This window comes from Tenrec ecaudatus, chromosome 4 (genome assembly GCF_050624435.1).
Source record: "Tenrec ecaudatus isolate mTenEca1 chromosome 4, mTenEca1.hap1, whole genome shotgun sequence".
Lineage (NCBI taxonomy): Eukaryota > Metazoa > Chordata > Mammalia > Afrosoricida > Tenrecidae > Tenrec > Tenrec ecaudatus.
This window is the reverse complement of record NC_134533.1, coordinates 34,278,838-34,301,463: the sequence shown is the minus strand read 5'-3', so window position 1 is coordinate 34,301,463 and position 22,626 is coordinate 34,278,838. Positions and strand designations below refer to the sequence as shown.

At 50.8% G+C, this 22,626-nt stretch overlaps 1 protein-coding gene across 1 annotated transcript in view; it reads left to right on the top strand.

Moving 5' to 3' along the window:
- The window catches only part of PRR5L (proline rich 5 like), a 67,560-nt gene that overhangs the window by 4,602 nt on the left and 40,332 nt on the right, over positions 1-22,626 (top strand). The window contains exon 3 of the mRNA XM_075548365.1: positions 17,753-17,801. Within this exon, the coding sequence (XP_075404480.1) occupies positions 17,753-17,801 (49 nt within the window). The remainder of the gene's footprint in view (positions 1-17,752; positions 17,802-22,626) is intronic.

The window sequence follows — 22,626 nt, the reverse complement described above, 5'->3', positions numbered from 1 at the left end:
AGGTTGATTTTTTCCCCTTTGTTTTCCAGTTTGAGAAATAGTGACCATGTTCTTCCCTGCAGGGATTTGCACAGTGCTCAACGTAAAAGAGCTGAACAGAACATCATCTCTCCCGCTTTTGCTTTAGCTTCTCTACGATCAAGAGCAGGCTTCAGACTCCTTTCTGACATCCAGTTGGTCCTTCTTTCCTGTGTTTTCACTGAGTGTCTTTTTCACTTCGGGCGTCCTTGACAACATCCCACAGCTCCTCTGGCCTTTGATCGTTCGTGTGCAGTGTGCCAAATCTGTTCTTCAGAGGGTCCCTAAACGTAGATGGAATATACGCCAGGTTGTATTTTGGCCCTCTTGGTCTTGCTGTAATTTTCTTCAACTTGAATGTGCAATTGCTGGTCAGTTCTGTGAGCAATTGATGGCCTGCTCCACAGTTACCCCCTGGCTCTGCTCTGGCTGCTGAAACCAAGCTTCTCCATCATCTCTGGCCACATATTTGATTCCCGAGTATCCCACCTGACAATCTCCATGGGTTCAGGCACCATTTATGTTGTTGGAAAAAAGGTATTTGCAATAAAGAAGTCATTGGTCGTACACAATTCTATTGTTCAAATTGTATCAAAATTCCATTTTCCAACTGCTGATCCCTGCTCTTTGTTTCCAACTTTTCCATTCCAATTGCCAGTAATGACCCAGTCCCACTGTGAGTGCCTTCCAACCTGAGGGGCGCGTCTCCCGCCACCGTGTCACATACGGCCTGCTGGTGAGGAGGTTTCCACTGGCTCATTTCCCATAAGTGGTCTGCGGGTTCCTTCTTTCTAGGCTGTTCGCCCGGAAGTGCTGATGAAACCTGTCCACCACAGAAATGCCAGTGACGTACCATCCAGCATCGCAGCAACACCAAAGCCACCGCAGTGCCACACACTGACAGACAAGGGGTAGATTGAACCCAGAGCCAATGGCTGGGACCAGACTGCTTGGGACTTTGTTGCTACACTTTCTATTACTGATGGGAACCTCTTGGGCCAGCTGTCGACTTCCTTGTGCCTCACCTGCCCTAGGGCTCTCAGCAAGGAAGCATCATTCGAGTTAACCCTTTAGAAATAAGCTATCAAAACAGGGCCCGACACCCCCATTGATTCCTTGGCGCTTGTAGTGCATTCTTATCATTAGCCTTTGGAGGTTCAAACCACAAGGAGTCACGGTTCTTGCTCTGGAGCTTATCATCGTGTAGAATCTTTTTTGATAAAGTAGTAAGAGCTGTACGTGAACGCACTCACTCACTCATTCAGCCCTCGCTGGCCAGGCTCTGGAGAGAGGCATGGTCCCTGCTTCCCTGGAATCTGTACTCTGCCAGGGAAATAATCCTTAGTCAGCTGATCACACTCTCACTGCTATCGAGTCAATGCTGGCCCATAGTGACCCTCGGCGGGCGTCTGACATTGTTAACTGTTTACCGAGGTCCAAAGCTCAGTCTTTGTCAGAGGAGCTGCTGGTGGTTTTGAACTGCCAACCATGCGGATCAAAGCCCAATGAGTAACCTCTACACCCCCAGGGCTCCGTAGCTGACCACACGAATGAATGAAAAAGCACAGCTTCTACAATGCAGCCCGCGGGATGAAAGTGTACTGTAGGATGACTTTGTCTTGCCGGGAGGCAGGTCTGGTGGATGAGATGCTTGGGCTGAGGTGGAAGTAGCTCAAGGAAGGGCCAGGTGATTAGGCCCTCAGGTGGAAGAAAGCCCAGGTGTGGAGCCTGTGGCGGCAGAGCAAGGAGCCCAAAGAAGGCCCAGCTGAGGAGAGCGCCAGGTTGGATCAAGGTGTGGTTGGGGCTTGTGTTTGGGTGAAATAAGGACAGCGATGCTGGCAAAACCCACAGTGCATTGTCTCCTAGGGTCAGGAGGTTGAGCCATGAGGCCTTTCAACTCCCTGTTGTTGACTTGCCTCTCATGTGTTAAGTACAGAGTCTCAAGGCAAAAGGCCCAGAATGACCAGAACAATAAACAGGGCCATTATTTAATCCTGTTTACATTCAGTGACTGCCTCATTTTAGGGTCAACAAAGTGTCTTAAAAGCTCTGCTTTCATTAAAACCTTTAGCTCGCCTAAGTAAATAGAATTGTGGTATGATTTCTACATGTGCGCTTGGGTTTCGTGTAATTACACAAGTGGGGGCTGACAGTAGAGCTCTTCTCACCCAAGGCCTTCCTTTACTGAGGCCCCTGAAAGTTGAGGGACAGGAGCTAAGCTGGTGCCGAACCCCCATGTCTCACACTCAGTGTGACTGCAAGGACTGACTGATCCCGGCCTTGGCCTGAAGGGTTCCTGCTCACAATAGAAGTATAAATAAAGACCCCTGCGGCTCGGGAACTCCCTAATGGTTCCTCACTTCAGGAGACCAAGTCTGAAATTAAACCCAAAGGCTTTGTTTGTGAGTAACTAGGAAAGGTGCAGGCCACCCCCAGTGTCACCAACGCTGTTAGCCCCCAAGGGGCTCTACTGGCATTGTGGTTATGCATTGGGCTGTTCATCACAAGGCCGACAGTTCCAAACTCCCAGCCACTCTGAGGGAGAAAGACGAGGCTTTCTACTCCCGTACAGAACTATAGTCTCAGAAACCCACACGGCCAGTTCTACCCTGTCCTGTAGGGTCTCTATGATTTGGAATCCCCTTGATGACAATAAGTTGGAGTTTGGTTATCCATGAGCCACTAACCCAGCAGCCTCTGGGCGCCCAGTAGGTGGGTGTAGTGAGTGAAGCCAGTGGGGTACAAGGTAGAGAGGTCTGGAGAGCCCCCCATCCATACAGAGGGGCTTACCTTGGTGGAATGTGGGCTGGGGGGAGCACCTTGTTTCTTAAGAGTGACCACACTATTTACACAGCAAACACACACACTAAGTCCCTCATGTACAGTTCAGCGTCATTGATGATATTCTTTAGAGTTACTCTCCTTTTCTGCCTGCCTCTCCCCACCCTCCTCATTAACATAGGCTCACTGCCAACACCCGTATTCTTTGGGGTGGTTATTGTCAATCTGATCTCCTGTGGACAGGAAGGGGCTCAGTCATAGTGGTGGAGAAGTGGAATTAAAAAACAAGGGGCTTCTTTTTGAAAACCCCCACGTAGATCTGAAGAGTAAGAAGCTCAGCTGACTTGTTCACGCTGATCAATAGTCCTGGTAACCCTTCTCAAACACTGAGGCAGGCCCAACGAAACTCATCTGTGCACTGAATGTGAGCCACAAGTGGCTCCGTCACACGATCAGCACGTGGGCAGATGGCAGCCTTTTACATTCTAGCGCTGGAGGCAGAGGGAGTAGGGAGAAGGGTGCTAACGTGGGCCGGTGGGCGGTGGTGGTGACTGTCCAGGCAAGTGCTTGGCTTCTTGGACATAGTCTGTCCTCCTTCTGGCCCTGCGAGGTTGGGATTATGACCCCCCTGTGGCTGTCCTTGGATTCCAATTCCCGGCAGCCTTGGTGTGTTGAAGTGACCTGTGTCCCACAGGGCTTTCTGTGGCTGACTTTGCAGAAACAGGTATGAATGGAGGCCAGTCAGTCAAATGTTCTAACGCCCGTGCTTTGTGCTTTGGAAGCTCCCCATCCTTTGGCCGGGATGGTTCAGAAGGAGGTAGACTTTTCCCATGACAGATGCCAGTTTCTGAGAATGGGAAATGAGCAAATCCCAGGCTCATAAGGGACCTAGAAATCCCCTGTGAGTGAAGCAGGCAGCCCACATGTGCCCCAAGGGCCTCGGTGGAGATACACACAGCTGCCCTGGTTTCAGGAACCCTGGTGACACGCTAGTCCAAAAGGGATCGGCTGCTGATGGAAGGGTCAGTGGCTTGAAGCCATCGCCTGCTCTGTGTCCTTAAAGATTGACAGCCCCGGAAGCCCTGTGGCCAGTTTGACTCTGTCCTGCAGGGCTGCCGTGGGTTGGAATCCTTTGAAGGCAGTGGGTTTCGTTTGGCCCTTGTTTTGGCCAACGTTCAGGTGAGCGCTAGTAGAGCTCTGGTGATATTTGAGGGCCCGGTTGGGTTGGGTGGGGTGTGCTTTCTGTCTCTTCTTCCTATCAGAACACTTGTATGCAGCATGGAGCTATTGAGACAGAGGATTGAGGTGTGACCAGAGGATGGGGCTGGGAGGGGGGGCGGGGGGGGGCGGGGTGACGTCTGCTAGTGGGGCTCAGAGAGGGTGGAACGTGGGAATGGACATCTCGGGATAGAAATGCCTTTGTCCTTAAAGTTAGCAGAGGGTTTCGCGCCCTCTCCAAATCATTTTTATCATAAATGGGCACGATCAGAAAGAAGATATGAAAGGAGAGGGTAGGCTAGGCTGTGCCCCAGCCAGCCCTACTCTCAGTTACATGCAAGAGCCTGACTGTGTGCAAGGAGAACTGTGCAGGGTCATGGAGCTCGGAGAACAGCTTCTAGATTCAGAGGGCCCAGGGATCGAGGGGACGCACTAGCTGTGGGACCTGGGGAAAGTTACTTCATTTTTCTAACAGGCACACAGGATCCAGCACCCCGTCTCAGTAACTGCCCGCGGCTCACTGCCATTGAGCCGGTGCCGGCTCACGGTGACCCGCTGGGACAGGGTAGAATTGACGCTGTGGGATTCTGAGGCTGTTAATCTCTGTGGGGGGAGAAAGCCTCGTCCTTCTCGATGGAGAAGCTGATGGCTTCGGTGTGTTTGTTTCTTTGTTTGTGTGTGTGTGTATAAGAAAGAGCCTTCTATAAAAGCAATTGTATATGGGGAAGACATCCCAGCCCAGTCCAGCAATTGTATATTGAGAAAACATTAGCCCCTATGTCCAATACCAGTCTATAAATTCCTCTTCAGACTCATGCAACCCATGCAATGACGCTGAATTCAGGAAGATCACAGGCTGGGGGGTGGAAAGTCTTGCGGATCCAGTGGCAGTGGAAGCATCTCAGCACTGGCAAAGTGTCACCACATGGCTCCTCCTCCAGCTCCAGGGCTCTGGGTGCATCAGCGCAGCTCCACCTGCTTGTCAGCAGGAATGTGAAGCAGAGACCAGCTGGTGGTTTTGAATGGAACACCTTCTAGTCTGCTGCCCAGCTTGTAATCGCTGCGCCACCAGCATCAGCCATAAAGTGATAACCCACAGTCACTGCTTTCCAGTGGATTCCCACTCCTAGCTACCCTGTAGGACAGAGTAGAGCTGTGCCGAGCGTGCCTCATCTTTCTCCCACCCAGCACCTGGTAGGCATGAACCACTGGTCTTTCAGTTAGCAGCCCAGTGCTTAATCATCTGCATCACCAAAGCAAAGCCTCACTGCCATCAAGTTGATTCTGACTCCCTGCAAACACCCCCCCCCCCAAAAAAAAACAACGGTTCCTGAGCTTGTAAATCATTAGAGGAGCAAGTTAGCCTCATCTTTCTCCCTTGGAGCTGCTGGTGGGTTTGAACTGTTGACCTTGGGGTTTGCAGTCCAATGCTTACGTGACAGCACCACCAGGGCACCTCTCATACCGTGCTCAGGAGTACCGCCTGCGGGAGTGCAGGGCCCTGTAAGGAACTGCACTGGATCGAGCTTTACCTGCAGTTTGGGTGAGGGAAGTTCAAGGAGAGCCTGGGAAACCACAGACTGGCTGCATGGAGAGTGCAAGGGCTTGAGACTTGAGTGAGGTGACCTTACTAGGAGCGCCAGCTGGTTCTCCTCTCCACGAAGCAGAACCAAGAGCAAACGATTCTCTCAGCTCTCCATTCTACTTGAGCCAAAGGGTAATAGTTTGTGATGGATTAGCCAAGTCCCATGTCATAGCCTAAATTGGCCTCCCCGGGTCACTGCAGCCCGTCCTGGCCATTGACCTGTGGATTTAGTAAGTGCCCGGGAAATGAGAATTCTTCCCATATCAGCCAATGCAAAAATGACCAAAGGAGGCTCATGTTTTATGTAACTCATTCTGTAATGCAGAGCAGATAGAAATCAGCTGTTAGTGAGTGGTTGTTTTTGAACGATCTTGCTCATGAGGCAGATCATGAAAAATGAGCTATAAATTTAAGCAGATAGACTCTGAGGTAGCTAGGAGGAAGAACTTGGGATGGAGGATGTCAAATGCTGAAATGTTGTTAGATCAAGGGAAGGAGAAAAGTGGACCTTTTAGGAACAAATCCATCACAAATGTTACATCTCATTGTAACTCAACTAACTCCCTCTGTCTCTGTCTCTATGAAACACATACACACAAGTAAAGGCATGTGGTTTTTCCATATGAAGATCATAAAACAGACTCTTTTCTACAGAAATAAGCCATAGAAAGTTGGGGCATCCATGTTCCTGACTTTTCAGAAGAGACCTACTCTGGTTGCGTCCCCAGTCGGCACCGTCTACATTTCTGGCTTCCCTGAGTTTCCGTCGCCCCTGCTGGGCTGGTCCCGGTGTCTTCTGGGTTTGAGTTTTTGGTAGGGCGGCCTTGCGGCTTTTCAACATCCCTCTGCCGCCTCCGCTCTGATGTGGTGCCTTTGGGCAGGGAGGACAAGTACGAATTAGGAGTTTGGGTTGCGTGTGCTCTTCCAGGAACCAGCGTGGCCAGACTTCCTGACATTGGAGCCTCATCGTTTGCTGGAATGTTCTTTTCAGCCAGCCCTTCGGTTCGTTTTGTGTAACTAAAACACGTTGGACAACCATGAAAATAGCTACGGTTTCTATTCACTGGGCCAGACACGAACTCTGTAAGTGAGTTCCTAAAAGTACTGTCTGTTGAATTAGTAAATGTTGGTTTACAGTAAATGAAGTGGCTGCAAAAATGGGAAAATTGGAATGGGGGGAGGGATGGGGTTTTCCCATAAGCCTTTGGAAGCTCCCTTGTCATTTTCACCATAATGAGGAAAAGGTGCGCTTCTCTGGGTTTTCTTTTTCAATCAGTGAATGTTTGTGGCATGCTCAGCCAGGCACTGGACCAGGTTGTGGGGTCACTGCTGAGGCTGGCGACCCCAGCTTTTGGGGGGCTTGCAGCAGAAGGGGAGAGAGGATGAGCAAGCAGCTCCCCTACAGTGTTTTCTCGCCTGTCTTCTCCTATGGCCTTTTCAGGGGAGCACAGCAGAAGGGGCATGCGGAGGTTGGGGTACATGAAGAGTTTGGGGAGAAAGGCTGTAGGTCTTTAGGGAAGCAGGCTACCACCCCCTTCTCCAGAGGAGCCCTGGCGGGCTGGTGGGTTGACTGCCCACCGTTTGCTTCATGGCCCAGCACCTTAGCCTCCGCACTGCCAGCCTTCCTTGTGAATGAGGAGCAGGCGGGCATGGATACTCCTGTCCCACACCCTCCCGGCGCTCTAGTCTCAGTCCTGGGAGGACTGTTTCTCTGCAGAAAGACATGCTCACAGATGGCGCTTTCCGGAAACCCGAGATGGGTTATCTGCAGCTGCCTGAGGCAGGAAACTCAGACTTTGCTCCAACTCTCTCCACGCACCCCGCTTGGGTTTGCATAGGGCAGGCACTGGGGCGGTGTGGAGGAAGCCCCAGAGATTCTCAAGGAAGGAGGAAGTGCCAAGAACAGCGCTGGGTCTCCTGCGGTGGGCCCTCCTCCTGAGTCACTTGGCTGCTTGTAGCAGGAGGGAAAGCCCCTCCGATTTTTCCATGTTGTGAAGGCGCTCTGTTGGTTGCGGTGGGAAACACAGCTGGGGGGAGAGTTGGGAGGAGCAGCGATGCAGGGGCACCTGGTCCAGCCCACACACTGCCCAAGTGGACCATTCTGAGGCCTGGCTCCACGAGGCGCTAACAGTGGATCTTGTTTTGTGCCTACCAGGTGGCAAGCTCTGTTGTAAGTGCTTCATAGGTGCTCTTTAAAACTTGACCCAGCCCTAGGGGCAAAGTACTTTTATCCCCATTTTATAGGTGCCAAAGCAAAGGCATAGAGGGGTGGAATAACTTGGCCCCCACCTCATAGGGTTGAGCTGGCACTGGCATCTGCCCGGTGTGTGCTTGTACGCACATACTGCCGAAGGGTGCCAAAGACACACGCAGCTGGCAGGGGCTGACCTTCAGTAGGGTGTGCCCTGATATAGGCTCTCTAATAGATCGTGGGGATAAGTGGGGGCGTTGTCTTTTGGGAGGGTTTGCCCCAGATGATTCTGCAGTTGAGAAACTCACTTTGGAGTTTGGGCAGGGTAGAAACGGGGAACAGAAATGATCCACAGGGAAAACCCTGGGGCCTGTCGGAACCGGGTCATGACTTTCTCCCAAGGTCCCCTGCCCACTGCCACCGGGTCAGCTCCTCCCCATCACAGCCAGGTAGACAGAGTAGAGGTGCCCCCCGAGGGTTTCCAAGGCTCCCCTTCCTTTCACAGAGTGGCTGTGCGTCCCATCGCTGACCTGTGGCTAGTCGCCGAGCCTTGTCACCACTGCACCACCAGGGCATCTATGACTGTCCTTGAGTCAGTCCTGGCGCATAGCAAGCCCACGGCACAGACTAGAACTGCCTGTGTGGGTTTTGGAGACTAACTCTTTACGGGAGCAGAATGTCACAGCATCTCTCTCCTGTGGAGCGGCTGGTGGTGCTGAGCTGCTACCTGGCCCATCTTTCACTAGGATAAAAAGCAGGGCCCACAAAGGAGCAGCCTTGACATGTTCAATTGAACCAAGTCGTGTGGGAAGCGCACCTTAGATGGGTTCCCCCCCTCTCGCCTTCTTTCCCTCCCAATTTCCTGGTCTCTGCTCCCCCTCTCAACCCCTGCCATCTACCTGCACAGAAAAGAGGTTGAAAATGATGCAACAGGCCCTGGGAGAGTGGCTCAGGGGAAGAAAGGGCTGTTTCTATATCTTATTGCCTAAAAGACGCTGCCTCCTGGAAACACGTTCCATTGTGGAAGTGACGGGAGTGGTCTTTAGGAGTATTTTGCAGCCATGGCACACGAGCACTGGCCAGTGAGGTAGGTGCCAGCTCAAGGGTTGGCTCTTAGAGCATTCGGCTCTGCCCTCTGATCCAGGTGGTAAGGAGGTCCAGGTGGGTCCCAGAAGGGACCCAGCAGAGGGCCAGCAGCATACTTGAATGTGGAGGTAGACTGAACTGCCTATTAGTGAGTTAACAATGGAGATGACTGACTGACTGACTGGCTAGCTGACTAACCAACCATTGCAAGCCCTGGTGGTGCTGTCAGGTAAGCATTGGGCTGCTGACTGTGAGGTCATCAGTTCAAACACACCTGCCACTCTGAAAGAGAAAGATGAGGCTGGTGCTTCTGTCAAGCTATATAGCTTTGGAATCCCTATTCCATTAAGATTGACTTGATAGCAGTGGATGAAAGCTCACCACTAGGCTTGCCAGAACCTGCCTAGAAAGCCACCCCACCATCCCATCCTTCTCTTTAGAAGTGGATTGGGCAACGAGATGGATTTTGCTGCCCGGGGTCTTTTCTCATGTGGAAGCTATGTAGAATTACCCCATAAGCAAGGTCAGCACAGTCTTATTTGTGCTTACTTACTAATCTCTAGTGGAACCAATTCACATTTTCATCACCTCAAAGATTCTGCTTCTAGCTCTAGCTGGCATCTGTCTTTCAGCCCATTGCCTGAGAATCAAAGACTCTTTTTCAAGTTCACAATCCCTGGCATGGATGGAACACCCAATAAGCAAAGTAGGCACCAGTGAACCTGTGCTTCCCTTGCCTAGGGGGCGCTCCTCCTCTGTTTGAAGGAGATTGTGGGGCTTTCTGCCCCTCTCTGCAGCCGGCCTTCCCTCCCTGTGCTGCTGCCCCAGATGCCCAGCCTTGCCTGTGCCCCAACCTCAAGCCTGCACCAGTGGGCGGGGCTGACAGGACGGGGGGCCAGGAGCTCCATCCCCTGTATGTGAAATAACAGGAAGTCCTGTCCGGTGAGGTGGTGTCTCAGCCAGGCAGCTGGCGAGGGGAGCGGTCTGAGATGAGGTAGACCTGTGAGAGGTTCCCTTTTCTCTTTCCAGTTATGGCTTCTCACTGCACTGCATGCCCCTTTGGGTTGGGTTACATATAAGCCCTCTCTTCCGATGACCCTCAGGCCCCGGCTTCCTCTTTCTTCCAGCTCAGTGGCTGGTGGTGGTGCGTTTTCAGTAGCCGAGTTCTGTTTTCAATTGAACCCCCATGAGGAAGCCCAAGATGAGCAGCAGGTAAACTTGGAGTGAACCAAGCTGGAATATCGCTCCGATTCCCAACTCAAGGCCGAGCCAGCCTTTGTCTGCGTCCACCTCCCTTCTTTTTTTAAATCACAGCAGGGGTCTGCCATCACACAGCCACAGCACAGGGTCTTCCTCCCAGACTGAGGAAATGCTGGTTCCACTCTTGTTTCCAGAAGAGTCTGAGAAGTCATTGAGTATGCTTCCTAAGAACCGCGAAACAGACACCAGTGCCCATAGAGTGGATTCCAACTCAGGACATAACCCCATGTGTGTCTGAGTACAGCCGTGCTCCACAGACTTTTCAGGGGGTGATTGTGCACAGGCAGATTGCCAGGCCTTTCTTCTGCAGTTCTTCTCGGTGGACTCCAATCACCAGCCCTTTGGCTAGCCTGCTCCCCTCCCCCCCCCCACCCTGCCCCAGAGACACAGGACTCAGACAGACCAGGGAGAGGTCATAGAAGCCACTGTTCTCCGGCCCTACTGTCTACCAGGTGCCATTGTAAGAATGTGTAAGGAGTAACTTGTTTGGGAAGTAGATGTTCTTCTTCCAACCTCAAAGTCTGGTTGAGGACACTGGGAGTGAGGGTCTCGCTAAGGCTGTTCCCAGTCCGAGCTGCTAAGTGGCAGCCAGACTTCAGACCTAGGCAACCACTTCCAGACTCTGCATCCAACCACACCCCCTCAGCTCTGCCCTGTGTGGGCTAGGTGCCCTTACTCCGGTTATTGAAAACCTCTGGGCCTTGGTGTGCTTCTGGATAAAAAGTGGGGACGTGTAATTGTGTTAGGCTGGGATGTCTAGAGAAACAGAACCGGCGACCCTCATGGATGTACAAGAAACCGCTTTCCATCAAGGAGTCAGCTTAAATCAAGAAGGCATCTCGGTGCACTTCAACTGAAGTTCGTGGGTCTGATGCTAGCTGAAACCCTCTGCAGACTCATGGAGCTGCAGGCCGATGACCCGGAAAGGTGACGAGGGATGCAGGAAGATCGTGGGTGCAGACTTGTGTGCACCCAAGGACAGTGGAAACCCGGCAGGGCACTGGCAATTTTCCGGGTCTGGCGGTTCACTTAGACTTGCCCCTGTAGGCAGACACAGACTCCTAGCAAGCAGGAAGGTGAAAGGGCAGAGCGGGAGCAAAGAGGGGTCCCCCACTGTCTCCTAAAAAGGCCACACCTCCCAGGAGGCATCATCAGGCTGTGACACATGTGACAGCTTGGATTATCCCACCCCTGCACAAGTGCCAGCTGACATGAAATCGAACTGCCACCGTGATTAAGTGGAATTGCTTACCTATGGCTCTTTGTATTTCTACCACACGATTGGGTGGGACCATGCCAATGTGTGCTACACCAATTGAGGGTATTGATTGGTCTCATCATCCTACTGTGTGTATCAGTGACCCTTCTCAGAAGCAAGGAGAGAGAATCCTGGGACCAGAAAGAAGAGCCACCAACAGAGTGTGTGAGAGATCCCTCTCTGAGTGACGGAGGCCACAGAGGTGGTACCCAGGCCCCGGCAGCTAGAGCAGGAGGCCGAGGAGCAACTCCAAGTCTGTGGGGGTAGCCTGCTGGGCATCCTGGCCATGGAACAAGGCAGAGCCCAGAGAGAGACATGCCTGCCGGCATGGCTGAGAAGAAATACTGCGGCCAAAAGAGCTGCATCCTTCCCATTTTGTCACCTGCCCACTCCCCTAATTAGGAGTACTGTTAGTTCTACGCAGACATTGCAACACATCATCAGGTCCCGTAGACAAGTAGCGTGTTGTGGGAGGAACAGTTGGTGCCGGAATAAAGGAGAATCGAGGGTATAGGCATGTCTGACCCCTGTCTGGTGCCCATCGGTCTTAGGCTGGTGTGAAGTTGGATTTGCCTCCATGCTACTGAAGTTCAGAGGTCAGACATGACTCACAACCCTCCTCCCTCCCATGCATTTCTTCAGGATATGACAGCTCCTTGTGGCTTAAAAAATATATATTAAGGCATTTGATGGTTCACAGGTGGACATTACCCCCTTCCACATGGAGATCTGGGTTCAATTCTTGGTCAGTGTTCCTCATAGCAACACACAGCCCCATGTGCCCTTGGAAGCCTGTGCGTTGGCGTGATGCTGAGCAGGTTTCGGATGAAGCTTCCAGAGATGATGATGATGATGAGCAAGAAAGGCCTGACAGTCTGCCAGTGAAAACCCCATGGATCTCAGCAGTCCAGTCCGCAGTTAATCGTGGGGGGTGGTTTGGACCTGGACCATGTTCCATCCCAGTGTGCTCGAGGTCACCACGACATGGGAGCCGACCACATAGCAACACCAATGGCTGTGTTTTCGCCTTAAATGAGAAAGATGTACGTTGTTAGAAGTGGTGCCTAGAACCTAGTCAGGACTTGTTCCACTTTTAAATGGGGCGAGAGGGGTTCAGGCTCTGTGTTAGTCTGGGTATATTAGAGAAACAGATCCACAGAAACTCATGTATAAGAGAGTTTTATATAAAGGGTAAGTGCACATCAAGAAAACATCCCAACCCAATGCTGCCCAAGCCCACAAGGCCAACATTAACCCGTATGCCTGACGCCAATCCACAAAGTCCCCCTCCATCTCACAAAACACACACTATGATGCCGACTGCAGGAAGAAAGCCGAATCAGTTAGCGTGTAAGGCAAGCATCTCGGCGCTGGCAGGGGTCTCCACACAGCTGCTCCAGCACCCAGGGCTGCATCAGGGTAGGTCCATGCGGCTTCTCCTTGGGAATGTCTTGCAGGAAGTGAACCTTGCCAGCTGAAGCAGGGAACTGGCTAAAGCAGCTGCACTCTGGCCCGACCATCAGAAAGCAAGAGACCCGAGAACTAGAAAGGCGAGGCTCGCCGAGTCATTTATCCCTCTGCCCTTCAATTAACCCCACATGTGTTTATTGGCCAGGTTGGCACAATAAACTACCTACCTCAGGCCCCATCCTAGACGCAACTTGCCTCACAGTCCTTGTTTTTCATTCCCCAACAAGCCATTACCATATTTCCCATGCAAACAATGTGCCACCTACATAGTACGCCCATGCGCATAGCATAGGCAACTAACACATGAGGGGGCTACACGTTTGCTATATATGTATATATATACACACACGCATGTATGTGTGTATATACATATGGTATGCTTTTATTTGTGTAGAGATAGGGTACATATTTGTTTAAAGGGAAGAAAGCTCAGGAAGAGGTGGGAAAGAGAAGATTCTAGACCTCTCAGGTATTGGCAAACAAGGATTTCAACTCTTCCCTCTGTGGAACTGAACTGCAAGCCATCGCCTCTTCAATATGTGCTGCCTTCTTCCCGTGTCCCACATCTGTCTTGTGCTGTTAACGCGGTGACACCGGGATCCCTGTCCCTCTGTGGGATTGGACCCGAGTATTACTAATGCTTTGATATGTGTACTCGCACCTTTTAGAGCAGGCGCGGGCCCCATTGCTCGCCTTTGCCCTCTGAGTGAGGTGCAGCACAAGTTCTTGAGTTACCAGCCCCAGGTGGGTTTGAATTGGTGGGCATCTACCCCCCGGGACTGAGCCTCCTTCCTCATTCCACGCTCTTGATGCCTGCTCAGACTGCAGACCAACCTGCCTTGGTCGTAGTTATTGCTTGTTAAAAACATTGCAAGTGCTTTTAAATAAGATTATCTTCACATGGTACCAGGAAGGGTCTGCTCTCGCTGGGCCCCAGAAGTTCCCATTCCTACTGTCTCAGAGATGGCTATGGTAATAATAGTAGTTAATTGGATTGCCTTCCAGAGATGCATTTGCAGGAACTTAGGAGCAGCTGGTGGATTCGAACTGCTGACCTTTGGGTAAATAATCCACGGTACTACCAAGGTGTCCCAGACTGCTGCTACAGAGTTTGGCATCTTGTTTACTTAGTGTAACAGGCCATTTCCCATGACTGGAGAGAGCACTTTTTTACACTTTGTTTCTTTTTCTCTTTTCTTAGTTGTATAAGATTCGATTGTAGGGATGAACTATAATGCCTTAGCTTTTTCTTGATACATGTTCCTGCTGGTTGTTAAATGTTGCTGCCATGCAAACATCTGAACACATAGGTACTTACCCTGTTTAACCGCTGACACACTCAGACCGAAAGTAGTCCTATCGAAGTAGACTTCCCTCCCCCCCCCCCACCCCGCCTCTAATAGCTTTGGGGGAGGAGCAGCTAACTGATGTTTGAAGCCAGGGCCATAGACTTTACTTCAAGATTCCGGTAAGGTCTAGATCCCTCAGATTTTTTTTTAACATTTCAGTCTTTTATTTTTATTCCCCCCGACCCCCCCAATCTCCCTTGGCATGCCCCTAGGTAATTGTGAATCCAGTGACTATCACTCTGGATTCACCTGTCCTGGATTGCATGTGCAGAAAAGCATACAAGACACAAAACAGGAAGCAAATAAACGAAGCCAACGACAATGAGTAGACAAAACCAAGAAAAACCTCAATTGAAAAAAAACCCCAAAACAAAATAGTTAAAGCTGAAACCACTTAAAAATGATTCAAAAGGGAGATCAAATGATAAGCTATCACATTTTCCCCTAACTACACCTGCCACCATTGACTTTGAGCTCTCCGGCTGATAGACAACCATACCTGTGTGCCGTTCTATGCCTACGAAGTTGCCAGCTTGGGAAAACGCCTGGGGCAGTTCTCATCCGAACTGTATGCTCATTATGAGTTGCAATTGATTTGACAGAGATGGGTTTGGTGGGTTGGCTTTGGCTGGGTGTGGGTTGAACCCCAGATTTGATAAAAGGCAAATAAATGTGTGGTTCTCTAACGGTGCCTGGCTTTAGTCCACGAAGTTTAAGTGCATCCAGCAGGTGCCTGCATCGTTCTGGGGTGCTTCCCCACTGAGTAGCTGAAGATCACCTGGAGGAGTCGGTGTGGCAGACGCCTTCTCCTCTTGGTCTGCTCTTTTCACTCGTTCCTGTCACCATCATCACCACAGACACAGGTTGTTCCAGGAGGGGCCCTATGCTCCTGATCCAGAAGACGGTACTACCCATAGCCCTGACGGAGTCCCCCTCCTCGTCTACAGGAAACAGCCTTCATGAGTACAGTGTTTTCCCAGCATGGGTTCCCCAGAGCACCACCAGCAGGCTTCGTATTAGATTGCATAAACCGATTGGTCCTTCCACAGCTTGAGGACCCCAGATACGTGTGGCAGACTCTGGTCTAAGGAGCCCGTTGCTGTGGATGGCTGCTTCATGTTGGTCCCAATGCAGAGCCACCCCCTGCCCAGTGGAACAAGACCCTGCCTGACTCCAGGCCATCCCATCGACTGGTTGTCCAGTGAAGCATTGTGATCCATAGGCTTCTCCTTACCTCAGTGGTTCTCCACCTTCCTAATGCCGTGACCCTTTTATACAGTTTCTCATGTGGTGGTGACCTCCCAACCATAAAATTATTTTTGTTGCTACTTCGTCACTCATTTTGCTACTGTTATCAATCGGGCGACCCCTGTGAAAGGGTCATTTGGCCCCCCAAAGGGGTCGCGACCCACAGGTTGAGAACCGCTGCTAGCTGGTGTTCGTTCCCACGTAGGTTGTCAAGCCTTTCTTCCATCTGTCTGCCTGGAAGCCCTGCTGAAACCTGTTCACCATCCTATCAACATATAAGGCTCCACTGACAGGTGGGGGGTGGCTGCCCAGGAGGTGCTTGGCTGAGAATTTTACCCAGTCTCTGACAAGGGAGGCAAGAACTTGACTGTGGGGGCCCCCACCCCCGTGGCTCAGCCCATTATTAGGGGCTGAGAACCACTCTCTAGCCAAGTCCCCACCCCTTGCTGGCAGAGAAACCCATAGGTGAGGAAGTCAAAGAAAGTGGCAAAGCAAGTCCCAATGATGAACTGGTTTTTCCACTTTGACACAGAGCATGGCTTCCCCACCTGCGGCTTTGGGTCGTCCCAGTGTGCATAAGGACCTTTTTAAGGCGGTGGAGAAGGGGGGGGTTCCCCCTCCCCCCACCGCCCCCAGTGATCAGAGACATCCTGCTCCCGGTAGGTTTCTGTTTCTTGTCAGAGTGATGCTTCTAGCCTGCTGCTACCCAGCAGCTCTGACCACATGCCCTGGCCAGACCTGCCCACATCAGGGCCTTGGTGTTGAAGGCATGTACCCCCAGCCCCCCAGGAGCCTCTCCTTAAGTTGAATCAGATTTTCTGTGCTGGGGAAACAGTAGGCACTCTCCTCAGGCAGCACTTGCCTGTGGCGTTCCAGGGCTCTTTGGGGCACAGGAGTTAGGGCATAGGTGTTCCTCTCGCCCTGTCCCCTGTCCCCTGTCCCTACCCTGTGTGTGTCCCTGTGCTGTACATACTGATCATCTTGCTGAACTTTCCTGTTCTGCCCTCTCGTGACCCGTAGGAATGCGCTGGAGAGGGTCTGGGGTGGGGACTGGAGTCAGTCCCCAGAAGGGGTTGGGCTTGTGGCAAGAGCCTGGAGCTTTGTGTTGAAGTCCAGGGAGAGTCAGGAAGAGCTGACTCTCTCAGGAGCTCACCGATCTGGAGAGCCAGTTCGTCTTGTTTGTTTAGCTCCCTCTCCTCCCTTGGAGAATATCAAAGCCTGTGCAGCAGGGCTGGGATGGCTCATCCTGGGAAGCTCAGGTTGCCCAAGCCAACCCCCTTCATCCATCTTCCTTTTGTAAAGCACTTAGAACTTGGCAATGATCTCGCAATGAAGTGTGTATTAGCCACCAGCTCCCTCGAGAAGCCACCCGCCTGAGGCCAGAGAGCTGGTGCTCTCGTTTGCCTGTGCAGTCCTTGGGCTGGACCTCATGTCAGGCGCATAAAGCACAGCTCAATCAGTGCTTGTCGCCGCCCGAATAAGTAAGACCCACCTGTGCTCATTCCCTTGAGGACAAGTAGGAAGCCCTTCTCACACCTGACCCACAATTGCATTTCAGGCTGGGCATCTGGGGTGGGTTTGGAGGGAGAGGCGCTGGGATGCCTATTTAAAAAAAATATTCCGCTGGCAGGTCTGGGTTTGAGTCTTGGCTCTTGCCACTGGCTTATTCTGGGGACTTCTCTGAGCCTGTTTATCTGTGCAAAATCGCTGCCCATTTCCCCACCCACCCACTTTCCAGTCCTTCACGGATGAGCTAAATGAAGATTGCCTTTTAAATAGAGAAACCAAACCAAGCTCACTGCTATGGAGCGATGCCAACTCACAGCCACTCTGTACGATGGGGTAGAACTGTCCCTGTGAATTTCTGCCCCTGCAACTCTTTAAGAGAGTAGAAAGCCCTGTCTTTCTCCCACAGAGGGGTCCATGGTTTTGAGCTGCTGACCTTGTGGTTAGCAGCCCAACTTCCCACTAGGTCACCAGGCCTCCTTTTACACGAAGTGCTCCGCACATGAAGAGGACCAAACCACGCTGGTCTTCCTGGCCCCTACCTTCCTCATCTCAAGGAAGTTAGGCAGCCTTGCCAGTCTCTGGCTGCCTTTGCAGAGTGAACTAGGAAGTGGTCCCCCGCTAAGATGTCCATCTGCCCGGTGCCCTGATCATCCCCCTGGGATGTGGGGGAAAAGGTCGCCAGGACCCAGGCAAGGGCATTCCCTTTATCCGCCATCGCCCGCTGGTCTTCAGGCCACCTGCTCACCACAGCTGTACCATCCATGTTTCTCTCTCCTCAGGCGGCTGCTGAAGAGTGAGCTTGGATCATTCATCACAGACTATTTCCAGGTAAGCCCCCACGGGCCAGCGCACCCGCTGTTCCTGTGTACGTGGGTATTTGTGTACCCCCGAGCATCCCTTCAGCACCCGGAGTTCCTGGTTCTGAGCCCTTCCACGCACTGGGGCCACCACAGAGGAGCAGGAGCGGGCCAAGGACTCTGCCCTCTCAAAGGCTTGATCTCCTGCCGCCCAGCTAAAGGTTTTGGCCCCAGGACCCTTTTACAGTCTGAGAATCTATTGTTTATTTGCATTCTAGTGATTCGTATTTAAAACAAGCAAGCAAAAAGAAGTACAACCAGACCTATCCTCAGGAGCAAGGATGGTGAGACTCCGTCTCTCTGTCTCTGGACAAGGATCTGCCTGGGGAAGTAGGAGGGGCGCACAAAAGAGGCAGGCTCTTGATGGAGATGAGTTGACCCACAGGCTTCAAAACAACAACTGTGAAGGTGGCTAAGGACAGGCTCTTGTTGCGTTAACTTGTATATATGGTCGCTGTGAGTTGGAGCTAACCCAATGGTACCTAACAACAGTAGTTATGCCTCTTCATATCTGGTGGGTATTAGATCATGGCTATCAGGGTATGAAAGACTGAAGCAGAGAGTTAATAGTATGCCTTAATGCATTTAAAGGATAAACTCACCACCTACTGACATCAGAGTTATTTTTTCAGGATAAGTAACCTTTTCAAAGTCTCGGGAACATGACTCAGAGGGTGGCATTGCCTGATATGTTTGCAGCTCTCTCCTGTGTGGCTGGAGGAAAGATGGATGGAGTCTCGTGCCTGCTTCGGCACTTAGCCTGTAATGATGCCGGGCAACATGCCGCTCAGGAGACTGTGAGCCAGAAGGTCGCAGTGCAATTGTGCTCTTAATACGTTTTGACCATTTGGATCCCTTGAACGGTCTGGAGGCTTCCCCAAGAAATTCCAAGCCACACTTTGAAAACTGATGCCTCTAGCAAAATCCTCTCTCCTTCCCTGAAGCACGGTAGTCATTCAGTGTCATGATATGTGTCATTTAAACTCAACTTCAGGGCCATCACGGCAATTCTGACCCCTCGCGCGCCCCTAGGCAGAACTGAACTGCTCCTGAGTGCAGAAAACCTCACCTTTCTCCCTCAGACTGATTGGCGGGTTTGAGCTCCTGAACTTGTAGCACTCCAGTGCTTCTGGGTGACCTTGAGTCAAGCTCTTGCTTGGTACTTGTTCTATTAAAGACAGGAGGGATGGGCCCAGGTGACCTAATATCCTTTCTGCCTTAGAAACCATGCTCATGAAACTAATGAGTGCCAGGACCCAGGTCCAAGCATCCCCAGATGATTTCCAATCAATGGACACAAGCCGAGTTCTAGACCCTCTCCAAGTGTGCTTGTGTGGGAGGGTCGGACGGGGTGGAGTGACTCTAGCGTAGGGGAGTCAATAGCCCCGGCCTTTCCTCTACCTGCTGAGTAGCCTTGGGCAAGTGGCTTTACTCTTAGGCCTTGTTTTTGCTTATATAAAATAGGAATAAAATAGGACATGTCATAAGGTCATGAAGTAGTTTACATGCAATAACACCTGTACAGCTCTCCGCACATCGTGCTTGGTGGGGACTGGGGGTGGGTGGGGTGGGCAGCATGGGGTTGTGGTCAGGAGTGTGGATTTGGGCTTGTAGGTACCCTCGAGGACAGCATAAAACTGCCCCTGTGTGTGTGTGTGGGGGGGTGTCAAGGTTGTCACTCTCTCTAGGAGCGGAAAGCCTCATCCTTTTCCTGAGGAGCACCGTGTGGATTCGAACTACGGACCTTGAAGTTTGCAGCCCTGCTGCTAACCCAAAGTGGGGGTTGCCAGCCCCTGGAGGGGAGTGGAAATGATGCAGGGGCTGCAAAAGCAGACACCTGAATTTGGTTATGTGGATATGGGCTGCAGCACAAAAGGTTTGCATTGCAGGGGTGAGGCTGGCGTGGCGTTTGACGCTTTTCTTTTTCTTTTTTTTTTCTGGGGCCAAAAAATAAGGTTGGGACCCAATGCACTACCCCAGCAGGGCTCCTTCAGGGTCTCCTAAGTGCTACTTAAAGATTTATCGAATTTATCTGTGTGCGTAATAGTATTCTCAAGTGTACTCTATCCCTTTTAATAGAAAAGTAACATCAAAATGCAGTATTTTGCTCACAAGTTGGGGATGCTATTCCACATCCAAGCAGACCCTCTTTTTATCTTTTAAAGATACTTTTTAAAAAGTAACCATTTAGGCAACTATTCTAAGTCACCTATTCCTCCCCCCACCCTACCCCACCACAACTCAAAGATTCAGGAAGCTTAAATTTTTATGTGCACTTTAAAAGAATAGTAAATGTCAACAAAACCCAAAGAAGTTCCTCTTATTCTGGGCCAACTGGGACCCATCAGCAACTTGAAATTCACTTGGATCACAAAGTCTCAGCTGCTGGAAAGAAAGATCCCATCCAGGGAAAAGCAAACACAATGATTAAGAAAGAGATCATTAGTCACAAATACGATTCAGCCCTGTTGCCCTAGACTCAAAGGTCAGGCCAGGCCTTATGACCTTCTCTTGCTGTCTCTCGTGACTGATTTTAAATCCAGTTACAGAGAAGTGGTTTTTTTAATCAGCCCACAGTCACTGGCTGGGCTGGGCTGGGCTGGGCTACCTTCTTCATTGACATTTGAAATAGACCGAGTTTGGTGTGGTTTTAATTGGCTTTTAAATGTCAGTTTTCTTTTGGCATTGGGGCCACCCCAGGAGGGTTGGGGAAAGGAGGGTGGACTGGTTTGTCTGGGAAGCCTAAGATTTGTCAGGGCAGTGGATGCTGCTTAGAAAGGATCTCGGGCACTTAGAGACAAATTATTAAACCACTTCTTACTGGGACCCTAAGCTGAGAAACTGCCTGGGAAAGATGGAATCTCTTTCTAGTGGTGTGGGGTGGGGACTGGTTTTCACAGTATTGAACTTTGGTTTTTTCTTACTTTAAGGGAAAGAAGGCTATTCTAGGCTCTGCCCTTTGAAATGCAGATTTTTAAAAGTTTCAGGAGGGCCCGGAGCCATTCTGTCCTTAAACAATCACAAAACAAAAACTCCCAAAGCTATTGGTGCTCTATTGTGCATCTGAGGTGTCTGGCACATAACCAAAAATAAATAAAAAACTTGAATTCACTGCCATCTGTGGGCTTCTGTAACTCTGAGGGAGGAGAAAGCCTCATCTGTGTCCGCGGAGCGGCTGGTGGTTTCACACTGCTGACTTTGTGGTTCTCAGCCTGCTGTGTCACCCACTACGTGACCAGGACATAATGCTCTAGCCTAGCCCCAGAGGCCATCTCTTTTTCTAAAAAGTCTTTATTAAACAAACAAACAAAAAGTCAACGTGGGAAGCTATTGTTTCTCTTTCAGAAAAACAAAACAAAAATATTTTCTTGTGATTTGGGAGGTTTATAGAACAGGTCTTTAATTTCACATTCAAAAGTTCATACACCTTTTGCTTCTACTCATGCACTGCAAACCCCTCACTGTAACCCCTCCATGCAACCCCCTTTATCCCACTTCCTCCCCTTGTTTCCTGTGGACTTTGTCCTTGAGTAAATGCTGCTGTCTGATCTTAAGTGGTTATTCTTAGACTGGGTGAGCTCATGGCCAGACCTAACAGGTGACTGAGTCTTGGGGGTCCTAGCAGTCTTTACCTGCAAAAAAAACAAAAAACAAAAAACTGTGTTAAGGCCGTATCCGACCTCCTTTGGCTACATCAGCAGGAAGGAGAAGTCAACTTCACACAAACCCAAGGCTGATGCCCACAAGGCCAAGGTTAAACATGCCGTCACCCTCCATCCTTCTTGTATCCTAGTCAGACACCCACCGTTTCTTCCCAGCACTCGGCTTTTCTGCTGTGTTTCATAATCTGTTGCAACAGCTACACAGAATTTACAAGTTAACAGTTTACTACCAGTCAGGATCATAAACCATTAGGGATACAGTCATTGAGTCTTAGTAACACTGCTAAGGATACTGTCATTGAGTCTTAGTAACACTGCTGCTCCTCGCCAGCAGGCCAGTCTCTTTCTAGGTCCTCAGCCTCTCAAGCACATGGTCTCTTAGCCTCTGGTAGGCTGGGAAGCCAGCCCTCTGCTCTGCCTCTTAAGCCTCAGGGCTGCTCCTCTGCTCTGCCTCATGCTCTCCGTGCTGCAGCCCCTGGAGGGGGCAGGGATCTCTGTCCCTTCAGACAGAATTGGTGCACAAGCTTCCCGGATGGCTCTTCTTCCTCCATAGTCCTGGGGTTTCTGCCATGACTGATCCCTTCTGTAAGTGAGGAGCAGTGTTACTAAGAGTCAATGGCCGGCTGGGGTGGCGAGGGGGGGATTTCCTAACAAGGCTCTTCTATCCACTTTCTGTAATATCCACCAAATGACTGCTAAGTCAAGCTGCAAACCCCTCACTGTAACCCCTCCATGCAAACCCCTTGATCCCACTTCCTCCCCATGTTTCCTGTGGACTTTGTCCTTGAGTAAATGCTGCTGTCTGATCTTAAGTGGTTATTCTAAGACTGTATCCTTAGCAGTCATTTATGAGTTTGAATTTTCCCCATGGTTTTCAGACATCATCTCTTAGAAAGCACCCTGTGGCTTTCTCTTTGAAAGTGCCTATTTGACCGCTTATAAAGAAAGACAGAAAGAATAAGTTCCAAGGAGAGAAATGAAATGACCTAAGAGGAAAGCAGGTAGAAAAATTATGTCTTATCTTGGGTCTGCACTGAGAAGACAGACCGTTTGATCCCCAAAAGCACAAATAGACATAAGACACTGGCCGGAAAAATAATTGACATTTCCATTATTGAATTTTCTCCTCCCTCT